Source organism: Aphelocoma coerulescens, chromosome 3 (genome assembly GCF_041296385.1).
Source record: "Aphelocoma coerulescens isolate FSJ_1873_10779 chromosome 3, UR_Acoe_1.0, whole genome shotgun sequence".
In the NCBI taxonomy this organism is placed as follows: Eukaryota; Metazoa; Chordata; class Aves; order Passeriformes; family Corvidae; genus Aphelocoma; species Aphelocoma coerulescens.
Genome location: NC_091016.1, coordinates 93,130,108 through 93,143,462, shown reverse-complemented (window position 1 = coordinate 93,143,462; position 13,355 = coordinate 93,130,108). Strand labels below are relative to the sequence as shown.

Sequence of the window (13,355 nt, the reverse complement as noted above, 5' to 3'; positions counted from 1 at the left end):
AATGGCATAGCTAGTCCTACCTGTTCATTCCTCCAAACGTCAGACAACCCTCACAAGCAGCAGGAGACAAGTGGAAGGGTGCAGGGAGAAGCTGATGGGGAAAACTGTTGAGAAAATCCTATCAGTTTAACATCAAAGAAAACATAAGGAAAACATAAAAATACGCAAGGGAACAGAAGAGTTCTTACCCTCTATATCCATCGATGTGAAAAAATGGTGAGCATTCCTGGCACAAAGAATGGGCGAATTCCAATCCTGGGAACATCCAGAGAGGTTCTTGCAAGAAACAACGGGATTTTCTTTTCTGTGACAATGCTGGTTATGCCAAATAGAAAATTGTGCTAAGCAAAGACAGTGCTTGGGCAGCTGAGGATGAACCAGAGGCGGAAAGAATCCCTGAACATGCAGAAAACTGAGATTTTTTTCTGGAGAGATTACTTGGAAATAAGACTGAGTGAAAAATGTGCCACCTAATTAACTGTTGAGTAGCAGGACAATATTAAAGGGGACAACTCATGGCAGGTTTGTGCGAACATGAGAGTAATTATGGCAATAATTAATAAGGCTTTTATCAGTTACACATACAGAGATGTGATCATCATGTACTCCTTATCAATGTTTTTTCTCACAGGAAAAAATCCCTGCAATAAACCCTGCAGAGTCTTTGCCTCTCAGAGTCATTCTTGAGAGCCTGAGGAGGACCCAGGCTGGTCATACTGAGATGCAGTACAACAGACTAGCTGACGGATTTTACTGCTAGCTTTATTTTGTTCTGCAATAACTGCTCCAGAAATAATGCCTCCTCCATGATGGCCAGGATTTTGGGATAAACATTTACCTGGATTGTACAATTTGTTTGTAGCTACAATTAAAACAAATTCAAATTAAATTTCTTCTTACTGTTTAGGAAGTCAAATATTATTATTTGTTTTACTGCTGAAATTTTGTTGGTTTTTGAAATAACAAGCTGTTTATTACTTAAATTGCTTCCCTTTTGAATTGTCATACTGTTTTAGACAGACACGAGAAGACTGCAAAGAGAGTCATTTTAACCATACAGTAGAAATATTAATGACTTTAAACTCCAGAAGGGGAAAAATAAGAAGAAAGAGGAATGCTAGAGAAAAGTCATCAGGTATCATCTCAGACAGTAGGGGGAAAAAAGATTTTTTTTTACACTGGTAGTAAATGGAAAATAGAAATAGACAAGATTTTAAAGGTGCTGCAGCAAAAAAAAAACCTTTGTGAGAAGTCAGATATTGAATGGTGACATCTGGTGCAGGCATTTCAGAACTCTTCAGTAAGAGCTCTGGAAATTTGTGCCACACTTTTTCTCCTAATTCTATAGTAAAATCTCAGAACGGTAGGCTTACTTTAAGGACAGCTTGGCATCTTCCTGCTGGTTCTGGCCCGGGGTGCAGTAGCTGCCATCACCATGTGGCCAGAGCAGCACTCCAACCCTCACTGCCCTGCTCTCTGCTGCCCACGGACAACTTCACTGTGCAGAATTGTACTATCACAGGACTGTCTGAAAGAGGCCTCACACCTGCTCCTGGCTCATCCCTCCCACTGGCTGCTCACACCTGATAAATCCCATTCTTGCATGGCTTAAAAGGACACCTCTTGTGGACCCTTCATCCCTCACCTGTTTTTTTCTCTCCTTTCTCTAGGTGTTGTATGCAGAACTTTGTGTGTGAGGCTGAGTCTGATTATCTTTTTGGGAGCTGTGAAAGAAATTTTTTTTATTACTTTCTCTGTGACCTCAGGTAGGCACAGTTAAGGTAGTTGGTGTAGGATGTAGATGTTCAATATTCAGGAGTCTGTGGTGATGTCCAGCCCGCAGTGCACACGTGTGACAACCAATGCAATAAAGTCCATCTCTGAAACAGAGCTAATACCTAAAAGAACCTCAGACTATGTTATTTTTGGTGGCCAGTTTTTCCTTTTGTGGTAAAGAAGAGTGAATTTAAATTTCTAAACATATGATTAAGAAAATGTGCTCCATCTTCTGGACAGTAGGGTGGGGCAATGGCTGAAAACTAGTACGGTAGAATTTCAGACAACTGTTTAGACCCTAATCCTCTGCCCAACCTTATACAGCACTGTCTGAGTAGTTCCTGCCATTTCACACCAGTAACAGTTTAAAGACTTTTTAAAAGAAATATTGCTAAGAAAAGCATCTATGAAATGCAGCCAGGAACAAAGTGTGAAATATTCTGTACCAGGAAGGTTCTGCTTGCCATATTAAAATTAACGGTACTAACACTGCTGACTTTAATAAAACCTGAATTTCCAGATCAAATTCTGTAAGTTCCTATGAAATACACAATATATAAGGAAATAGAAAACTACAGGAAATACTGTACACTCAGGACTGCCAGAATTGGAAAAAGCTTATAAAAGGGAAAAAGTTTTAAAGAGTATACTTTTTAAAAACTAAATAAATAGGTGTTCAACAGCTCTCGTGAGTGTTAAGCATGCAGTGTGCTTTGTGCACTATAAGCTTTTAAGAAATTATAATAGGTAGAGCTTTGAGTCATTTCTAGGGATGCCTTACAGCATCCCTACTTTTTAGACAGGGAACAATTATTTTTTCTCCTGCTACTCAGCTGCAGAAATAATGATGGAATTCTTATACTTTGGTGCTTGTTTTAGACATAACTCGTGTTCAACAAGGAGAAACAAGATAGGATGACTTATTTTCAGGGAGGCTTTTTTTACAGCTTTAGAGTTTGGTCTGCTTTGCAGCTTGACAGGTTCTAACCTAAATATGCAGCAAATTTCTTGAGGGGTCAGGATAGGTCAGTTAAAGACCCTCTGCTTCTCCTTGTCAGTCATTTGGAGCTGATAGGCAACAGATATTTAACAAATTGGGAAATGGATATGTGACTTTATGCAGTTTTTATGACATGAAGTCCCTAGTGCAATGAGTGAATAGAATGAAAAATGCATTACTTTCTTTGCCCTGCAAACGTAACACTTTTCCACAGTCATAATGAATGTTATTTGAAGGTATGCTGTGCTTTTATCAGTAACACTACGAGACTTCTCAGCATGAATTTGAAAATAGTCGCCTGTAAAACTTTTCATCATAAACATTATTTTCAGGAGCATTTGACAACTGATTCTCATAAGAAGTGATTTTTATAAACTTTAAGTCACTCTGCTAGTCATAAAGTATTTGCTTTTCTCACATTTCAGAACTCTGTGTATAAAGGCAAGATTATAGAATGGGAAGTTTATATTCCCTATAAGCACAATTTATTATAAACTACCATGCAACAGCATGAAATATGTGTTCTCCCCAGTCCAGAGCTGATGGATGTATGTTCTTATATGTCACCTTCTACATCCTTTACTCTCTAAAATGCTGATGTAGTTATTTGCTGGATCCAGCCAAACAATCCTATAGGCTGTACGATGCATGGACATTCCCACTCCCACACTCGTGCAGTGCAGGCCCATGGTGAAGGATGCTATCACCGTGCAGGGAGTGTTCCCAATCAGCTATGCAAACACTGCCTGTTTGCCTTACAGGATGTGGCCAGGCAGCAGGGATGGAGGCCCCTTCCTGCTGAGTTTGGACATGCTGGATAAGGAAGAACATGTAGAAAGGGGGAGGAGGGTTCACTGTTCTCACTTCAAGAGACTTCTGGAGTACAGGAGGGACATGAAAGGCCAAAGCCTGAGCAAGGAGGGAGCTGGTTGAACTGGGACAGAGCAGAGCCTCCTATGGGAACAGGGAACTTTCCTGCAGCAGGGAGCAAACTTGTAAGCTTTGAGCATGACATTCTTGGACATCCAGAAACACCAAGTGTCATTTTGTGAGCTAATGCATACTGTTGGAATTTTGCCCTGAATTTGCCTTTTTTTTTGTTTTTCTCTGTAGATTGTTTTAGCATTGCTTAGAGACCACATGGGGACATCAAAGAATCCTGCTGACTCCCATGATGTGCTTACCTGCCCTCTGCTTTTCTATCGACCAGTCAAAAATCTGAGACATAGCACATATGAATATCCATCCAAGAACTAATTCATCCCATGTCCCTGTAGTGACCTCTTGCATCTTGCACAGGAAGCACAGGCTTTGAAGAGTAAATAAAATTTAAGTTTACTGACCTAACACTGAGGTGGTAAGGCCAGGCCAGGAAGCAGGATTGGAGAGGGAACAGACAAGACCTGGGACAGATGGGGGGCAGCTCCTCCAAATCATGGCTCTTGCTCCTCTTGTGGAGGCTCTTGTCCCACACCATTCTGTTACCTGCACACAGTGGCTCGTATGGCTTTCTAGCAGCTGGTGGAGGTGATGGAAGCAGTAGCCTTACAGATATTTTGCTGTTCTGGGGGAAAGCCTAATTTGCCTGTGCCCGAAAGCTGACCCTAGTATCTTTGTCTGAACTTTCTTTAGTCTGCAGGGTAAGCTGTGGGAAACATGTCTGTCATGTGTTTTTCATTTGAAATACTGCATTAACCAGAGTTTTCTCCACATATGTATATATATCTATCCTTTTTTGCTTCATTATGTATTTTTCCTCATATAGATAGCTGCCTCTATGCCTATTGCATGGATAAAATGGAACAAACAAACACAGAAAACAGCAATTTTTTAAAGCTTTTCACATTAATCAGACCTTTAGATATGTAAGCTTTTCTGAGTCACGGTACTCTGCTTGGAAGAAATTATATCATGTTACTCTCACTGCTATCATCCACAGATGTCTGTAGAGCCCAAAGTAGTATACTTTCCACGTTTTAAGTACCAATTTTTTTAATGTTAATCTAGAACTTCTTTTTTTTTTTTTTTCTTCCTGACATGTCTTTTTGCTCTGCCTTTTTGAAATTTTACCATAGTACTCTGCACTAAGTGCTCCGTATCCTTAGGCATTTGTTGTTGGGTTTGACAACCTTGAACTAAGGTTCATTAGGATTTTGCTGAAGAGGCCATCAGAAATGTACATTTTTCACCTTTGTTTGTTAAAGAAAATTTTCTGTCACAATGGGAAGGAATGCTTAGTGCTCTGACACGTGACTGTATGTGTCACAACAGCTGCACCTCTCCTACTCTCTCTCACAGAGAAATCTTGTGTCTTACCTTGTCCTGATGGACTGTCTTGGTCAACATCCTCAAAAGGAGGTTCTGCTAAATCAGTCAGTTCTTGCTTCTCTTCAGCTTCACTGTCTGCCTCTCCGGCGTGCAGGAGGTCGGGTGTGGTAAAGCTTCCTGTGGTAGCCAGCTCCACTGGAGACTCATAGCCATCGGTGAGTAAGTCTTTGCCAGCAGAATCATCTGCTGGGGGAGGCAAATAGGAATCCTCTGATTTTGGAGGACTGCTGGTGCTACCCAGAGCACTGAAAGGCACTGTGAAACTTGGGTGGTCGGTAGCAATAATTTGGGTGTGCGGATATCTATCCTGAAATGGTTCTCTGGAGGGTTTGGTAGGAAAATCAGGTTCAGATGTAATAAAATTATTAAATTCTTCAGGGATGCTGATCTCTTCACTTAGAGCAGGGCTTTCAGTTGTAGATTCATCACCAAATACATCTCCTCTTTGATCCACTGTTGCTGGACTGGGATAACCTAGTGGGAGTTCCTCCTGAAAAAATTTTAAAAGAGCACTTTCAGTAATGTTTGAGTTTCATTGCTAAAAAGGCAATAATCTTTAGCCACATGAGCTAGCAAATAGCTAAGTCAACATGGATCATATTATGGGTTGGGTTGGAAAGGGTCTTAGAGCTTATCTTGTTCCAATCCCTCCTGCCATGGTAAGTGACATCTTCCACTAGACCAGGTTGCTCAATGTCACATCCAGCCTGGCCTGGAACACTGCCAGGGTTGGGGCATCCTTAACCTCCCTAGGCACCCTGTACCAGTGTCTCACCACCCTCACAGTAAAGAGTTTCTTCTGTATATTGAACTTAAATTTCCCATCTTTCACTTTGAACCCATTATCCTTGTCCTATCACTACTGTTCCTGATGAAGAGTCCCTCTCCAGCTTCCCTGTAGGTCCCCTTCAGATACTGGAAGTCTGCTGTGAAGTCATAGGATGTGTAAAATATTTGGCATGTGCATGTGATCCTAACCACATTGCCTGTAATTTAAAAAAAGTTCAAAGAAAGATGGCCTTAACCAGCCCTGTAAACTGCTCTCTCTCTGTCATTAAGACATGCTACTGAACTGATGAGACACTGTTCACTTTGCAATTGAATCTGGAAAAGGTAATCAAGCAGTAATGCTCACCTGTAAATGCTCTAAACAGTACCTCTGTTGCAATATAACAATACAACATTCATCCTCACAGTATGTACAAAAGGCAGATATGTTATTTTAGCATAAGAAACTTTTTGTATGTTTATGTACCTCTTAACACTGTTTAATTTCATTTCCCTTGGAGAAATAAATAAACATGAAAAACCTTATTAACTTACCAAATCAGGGCCTGCCAGAGGAACAGTGACCATGCCTTGGATATCATTATCAATATCACTAGGTGGTATAATAGTTTCTGCAAAAAAAATCAAAAACATTAGAGAGTGAGAGACAGAGAGCAGAATACTTCACCACCAGCACATTGACAACTGATCAAAACACATAAACTCAATAAAAAATAAAAAGTACTAAAATGTTCTCCATCAAAAAATTGCTTTTAAAAATCCATGTTAAGACAAAAGGCACCAATTCCCATTCAAACAGACAATTATGAAGAAAACCAAATTTTATAGGCAGTATTCCTCTTATGCTTTATTTAACATAAATGGGATAGGTCTGCAGAGAGCTGAACCATGGAGGAATGCTTAAAATCATCTGAAGTGTGAACCCCTCAGTTAAATCTGCATGGGCTATGATGACTCATTATATTGTGTTCATTGAGCCTAAAGTCATTCCAGTTTTACCCTGAGTCCACACCATTGTTAACGTCAGTGTTTTGGCTTTAGTGCTCAGTTGCTTCTTTCACCTCTCAGAGGAGATCTTTAAAGTACTTGCATGCAAACTGTTTTTATAAATTGGTTATTAAAATTAACTACTGGGAGACAGTTGATTAAAATATTTATTATTGAAGTGTTCTATGTAAATTTTTTTCTTGAGAATTTTAATCTACATTAAAATATGACACTTTATTCTTACAGAAAGTATTAGTTCAACTGAATACATTTTTTTTGCAAGAAAATGCTGCTGTTTGCAAAGGAGACACTGTAGCTAAAATTTGGTATCTGTTTTAAGGCTGTCTCAGTAAATATGCATATGAAAAAATATTTTAAATTATTTTCCCTCTTTTTAACCCATGTCTCCAAAACTAGTTTGCTAGCTTTGCAAAAATCATTGATGGACTAGAAAGGGATATTTATTAGCTGGATTACTGAACAGGGAGCAGACCTCCAACTTCTGCTGGAGGTTTTCACACCCAGCTTGTTTTCTGCACTCCCTCTGTGTTTCAGAGTGTGAGTGAAACACATCTTCACTGATTTTATCTTGGGATCAAATGCTGTTTAAAGTGTTGTTTTCTCTGATGTTGCTGAGAGGTTAGATGGCTTGCTTACAACCAAGAGAGAGCTTTCAGAAAGCTAATTTATGCTAGGGGCAGACCTCACTTTTTTTCTTGTTAAAGAAAGGAGGCTGTCCATACTGAGAAGATAAAACGATACAGTGAATATTCATAGTATTTCTTTTATTTTTCTCCTCTTAATTATCTTAGTGTGAAAAATACACAGATTTTCTAAAAAAAACCAAGAAAAAATCCTCTAATATGGTTGCAAGTTATGCTGTATAATTATAAAGACACATTTTTCTATAAAACTTAACTTATTTCTCTACATGCTTTGGATCCTATACAATGCCAAGAGAATGGACTGTATCAGATGAAAACAATCTGCTAGAGAAGCAAAGGACACCTTACTGAAATTGCATCAGTTTGGAAAGGCAAGATTCAGGCTCGTGCCTGGCACCTGCCACCTGCTTTACTGACCATCAGTAAACTGAAGTGTTCCAAGGTCCACTGGCAGGGACTGGTCTTCATGGAGTGCAGTGGCAACCAGCTGCTGAAGGTCTGTTACTGTGAGTTTAGCTGCTGATATTTCCCCCTCTTCAACTGGAGAAATTGGAATTTTTTCACTTTCAACCTTATTAGATCCAATAGTCGAGATGTCATCTGCTGTGCCTTTGGTTTCTGAGCCATCTCTCTCAAAGTTCACCACGTATCGTGCTACTGTGCTGCTTGATCTGCAAGGGGGAAAGGTGAAAATGCCCAGAGCAGCAAAATCAGTCGCTGGCTGAGAACTGATTCTACACACAAACAAACAAATATGCAACCATAACATACTATCTTCTGTAAGAGTAATGCCAGTTTACTTCTTTCTAATGAGACTGTCACCTTCAAATTACTTTTTCTACACCTAACCCCTTTTTTGTCTATGCATAACTTTTGATAAAAATTTCCATATTGAAGAAAATTGAAAAAAATCTTCTAATATAATCTGATTTAATCTGACTACTCAGAAACCTGTAGAACCGTAATGTAGTCTGAAGTCATTGACTACTGATTCAAACAGCTATAAATGCGTGCTGAGGTTATTAGAAGCCATAATCACACATTAATTATTCAGGAACTTTTGAAAAGGGATTAGGCAGTTCATAAAACTGCAGATAAGCAAAAATCTTATCACAACTGAGACAGTTTTTGGCTGTTTTTTAAAGTACAGCAAGCTAATGTGACAAGCAAATCACTTTTTCCCAATAGGACTTAGTTTTTCCAAGTCCAAATGGGTAGGTAGGGCTTCTCACTAGATGTTCATGTTCAACAGAAGTCTCAAATGTTCACCATTTTTAATACATCATTTTCATACATGTTAAATTCACCTAATTAAATGAAAAATAATGAGTACATTGTAAACATTGCTACTCCACTACATATTGCTTTTTTACAGTATCGAAAAACTGTAGGGATAAGATTTTCACTTTATCTAGTATGTGCTATGTATTTGCATTTATATGACATTGCAAGAATTCAGGAAACACATTAGACAGTTCTTCCTTTTAAAGCATGAGCAAAAGAGAAATTCTGGGAAACTGCTAGACAAATTATTCCCCAGTAGCACTTTCAAGCAGCAGCAGCAATTGACTCTGTAGCTGTTTGTATTACCAGTGAAAAGCTCCCTTCATTTTATCAAGCTGGTAAGTGGTCTCTTTGCTATTCTATCTGACTTGATAATGGAAATAACAAATCAAATTCTACATACTTATTGGAAATACTGTGTACATGGGAATAGAGCTAGGAAACATCAGATCAAAAGTGAAAATTTGAATATAAAGTTTCTCTACTTATTTTTCACTTCCAGGATATAGCTGATATAAATCTTTAGTCATATAGATGTGAATTTTCTTAGGTCAAACATTTTGTTTCCTTCAGAGACATCCTGACAAAATTTGATTACATGAACTATTCATATTAAAGTAAAACCTGTCCCTGACACTTTATAGCACAGATTTTGTACTCAGTCAGAACACAATCAATTTACTTTGTCACATCAAGATAAAAGACATTTACTGATTTATCTATGTACATGATAAAATTATTAATAATAATAATGATTATCATCAGTCTATGAAACTATTAATTATGAATTACAGAAAGATTACCCATCTTTCTTCTTCTTCTGTCTTCATTTCATCCCAGAAGAAAGAATGTGAGAAAGGATTGCAAAAGAAAGAAAAACAAAGATTCATGTATACTGGTAAATTGTTTGGTCACACATATCACAACCATCTTTTGACAATTTATCTTATCTTCTATGTGTCGTCTATAACTTTTATCTCTGCGTAAAAATGACAGTTTACTCTCCATCAGTTCACTTTGTCCCTTCCAAACAATGGAAATCACCATGGTTTGTGTGGGGAAAGAGGAATTCTTTTTACCATGGCAGTTTGAAATATCAGCTTTCTTATTTCCCTCATCCAGTGGTGTAATTTGAGCCCTCGTCATTGCTAATCTATATCTTTATGGTGGCAGTGGACATTTGTGGCAGTACTTTCTATGATCGTGGTTACAAACTTGATGCCTACTCAGATTGTAGTCACAGTGGTAACCTGAACCATTAAATACCTCTGGAAGACATGCCTATGTTGACCTTCTGTATATAATGCCCTGTTATTTTCCCTGGTGAGGTCTCCAGAATACCTGTGATGTGTTCCTTCTTCACCACCTTGTGGGAAATGCTGCTAATATATGTAGTACTATGGGTAAGGGAGAACGGACAGCAACACCCATCTTTGCTGATCTGTAACTCCCAGAGCTGACTAAATTACTGGATAAGGGGAATCAATCCAATTCTTCTACACTGATGAATGTTCTTCCATATCAGCTAAGCCCAAGATATAAAACCGAAATGGCTCCCAGACCTCCTGGAGTCACAGCTAAAAGAGGTTAGTTATTGCAAGTAGTAACTATGAGATGCTACTACAGATTTTCTGTGCTTGTACTGTGGTAAACAGCTTTTTTGTTTTATTAATTTCAATATAAATATATAAGCAACTTATTTTCAGACTATTTTGCTCTTCTCTCTTCTTTTCCCCAGCAATTTCTGCAGAGAGAAAGGCTAGGAAGAAGAATGTTCTTGTCTAAAATTACATTGCAATATGAGTGTTCTTCAACATGTATTAAGCATTGCTAGAAGTACTGAATGTTCCTGATGCTGTGCTGTAAGATCATATAAATTTGTCTTTTCCTCTGCTCTTTATTTCTTTTGGCATATTTTCTTACTATTACTTATTTGTTTTTCATTTGATTCTTTATGCAATGTGCTACCCCTCCCCTACAGATTCTCCATTGAAAAAGCACACGAGAGCTTGTATTAATAGTAAACACAAGGAAGATAAAACGAAACAAATGGCAAGACAGAACACAAGTTCACTGAAAAAGTGAAACTTTTAAAATTTTTTAAAAGACCTGAGAAACAACTACAGAAAAAGTTTTATATGTGTGAACATGTGTCCTCGTGCAACCCTCTCTTGCCAAGGCACCTTCACTGTGACTTATGAAGGGCACAGGGTCCACACACAAAAAAGTTGTCACCTAAATAACCATGCTACTAACTCTCTTTATCTTGTCATTTAAAAAAGTCCTTAATACAGGTTTCTTAACAAACAATTCAAAGAATTTATTGAATCCTTCAAGCTTCAGGGAATCAAAGCTTCTTTTACTAATTCAAAACCTCATAGTCTCGCTTGGGATGTGTTTGCACTTTTCATATTGTCTCTATGATATTCCCATAAAATTGTTTTCTGTTTACAGCAATACACACCCCACTTTTCTACAGGTCTCTTCATTCTTGAGGACTAGAGGGAAGAGGAGGACCCTAGGAGCCAACAAAGAAGACAACCCCATTTTCTTACTTACTTGAATCCTAACACACGGATTTCTTTGAATCCTGGAAGTTTCTCAAATATTTTTTTCATCTAGAAAACCATTAAAAAATAATTCAGCATAAGATGTATGACTAAAATCAATCACAAGTTGGCTACCTAGGCAATATTTTTCATATTTCAGAAAGAGCTTTAGGGAAACAGTCTCAACTGCCCTCTTTTGGGTATCATAATTGCTCAGCTTAAACACAATATTTGCTTTGCATATACCTGTTGTATTACCTGTTAACAAAATGAAGCACAAAATATTGCTTTTCTTAGTAATTAATAATGCAAACAAATGATAATCTATTTCATAATAGAGCAAGTAAAACAACATGAATCAAATAGTTTTCTCATTTTCAGCAGTTTAGGTTCATGAATAATTTTGTGATTCAAGTCACCTGTAAATTGTTAATTATTTAGAAATATTAAGCAACTGCAGATGGGTTTAGATTATTTGACAAATCATTTAGAAATTAAACAGTTTTAACTGTCTTGTACAAACAGAAGAACAATAAATTTTTAATTCTAATGTTAACAATAGTACAATTACATGGTTTTGAATAGAAGAGGCATTATATGTGTAGTAAACCATGTCTGCAGGCACTTCTGTTTGAGGGTAATACTGAAAATCTTCAGAGAAACCATTTTTTGTCAGCTCTGCCAATGCATCCTTCACCATTTTTCAACACATATCTGGAACTGAACCAGGAAAGTGAAATAGCTTCCACTAAAGAATGCTCATGAAACTGATGAGAGGCTTTAGTTAATTTTGCTAAGAAAACCTTTTGGGAGCCCCAAGGCATTAACTGCTATCAGTTAAACTGATAGCTGAACATTTAGTTAATATTATTAATTATATGAAAACACCACAGATGTTCCCATTCTTAGGTAAACTATGGTAATGCATAATGAATGTAAGTCCTTTGAAGAATAGTTCAGACAACAGTAGCTAATTATTTTTAACATTTATATTACATTTTTCATTAGGTTTATTGTAGAATTAAATTATGACAAAGTGCTGCCCATGAATTCCTGATTAAGTCTGAACAATATTCTTAAAGTTATTCTGTTCATCAGTTATCTGAGGCTTCTACTGCTGTCAAAGATGTTGGCTTGTTAGCTTGGTGGCTGAATAGATGGCTTAAATGAGGGGAAAACTGATACTACACATGGAGGAAAGGTGAAGGTCTGAGAAAACAGGAATGACCTGTTTAAAGGGAGGGCAGTAGATTCTATTTCGTGGTGAAGGTAATTTCATAGTATGAACCTCAGTCAAGGTACAAAGTCAACATTTTTGCATTCACTAAGCCTTCCTACCTGTAGCTGAAATTTGGCAGCTAGTTGTTGGTACTCTGGGGAGTTGGGATCGCTAAGTTCAGCTGTGTACTCCTGATCAGTGAGAGTGACACTGAATTCCACCATTTGCTCCACAGGCAGTTCAGGGACTGCATTTGTTCCCAGCTCCTGGAAAAGAAATGGGAAGGACAAAAAGTGAAGAAATGAAACTAAGTGATTTTTTCCCCTCCACAATTCAGTATTTAATAGGTAGAAATGTTCCCTTTTAAGCTCATCCCCAAAATAACGTTCTGAACTATATTCCACAAAAGCTAAAAGTTCAAAGATATATCTGTTGGCTTAATTCTTCTTTCTTTGCAAACAAGTTTCTATTACTGTAACTTGAGAGTTGCCTTTGATATGCATAAATGAAAATGAAGAGAATCAAGCCTTGCACAGTGACTGTTACCAAGTCTTAGTTCCATTGTCATAAAGTCACTTAGCTCTTTCATGTTCAGAGGTTTGCATTTGTTTTTTTCTCACAATAGAATTATCCCTACCCATGATACACCTTTCTTATGGAGTTGACGTTACTGCTATTAAAAGCTTTCTTTTTTTTGTTTGCTGTTTCCCTACAATACTTGCAGCTTTTCCCTCCACTGTGAGGCCATACATCTCTGC

General features: G+C 37.8%; 1 protein-coding gene across 1 annotated transcript in view; it reads right to left on the bottom strand.

Moving 5' to 3' along the window:
- The window catches only part of IMPG1 (interphotoreceptor matrix proteoglycan 1), a 54,757-nt gene that overhangs the window by 20,467 nt on the left and 20,935 nt on the right, over window positions 1-13,355 (bottom strand). The window contains exons 7-12 of the mRNA XM_069008608.1: window positions 12,717-12,863; window positions 11,389-11,447; window positions 9,633-9,653; window positions 7,963-8,216; window positions 6,428-6,504; window positions 5,093-5,594 (exon numbers count right to left, since the gene is read on the bottom strand). Coding sequence (XP_068864709.1) covers window positions 5,093-5,594; window positions 6,428-6,504; window positions 7,963-8,216; window positions 9,633-9,653; window positions 11,389-11,447; window positions 12,717-12,863 — 1,060 coding nt within the window. The remainder of the gene's footprint in view (window positions 1-5,092; window positions 5,595-6,427; window positions 6,505-7,962; window positions 8,217-9,632; window positions 9,654-11,388; window positions 11,448-12,716; window positions 12,864-13,355) is intronic.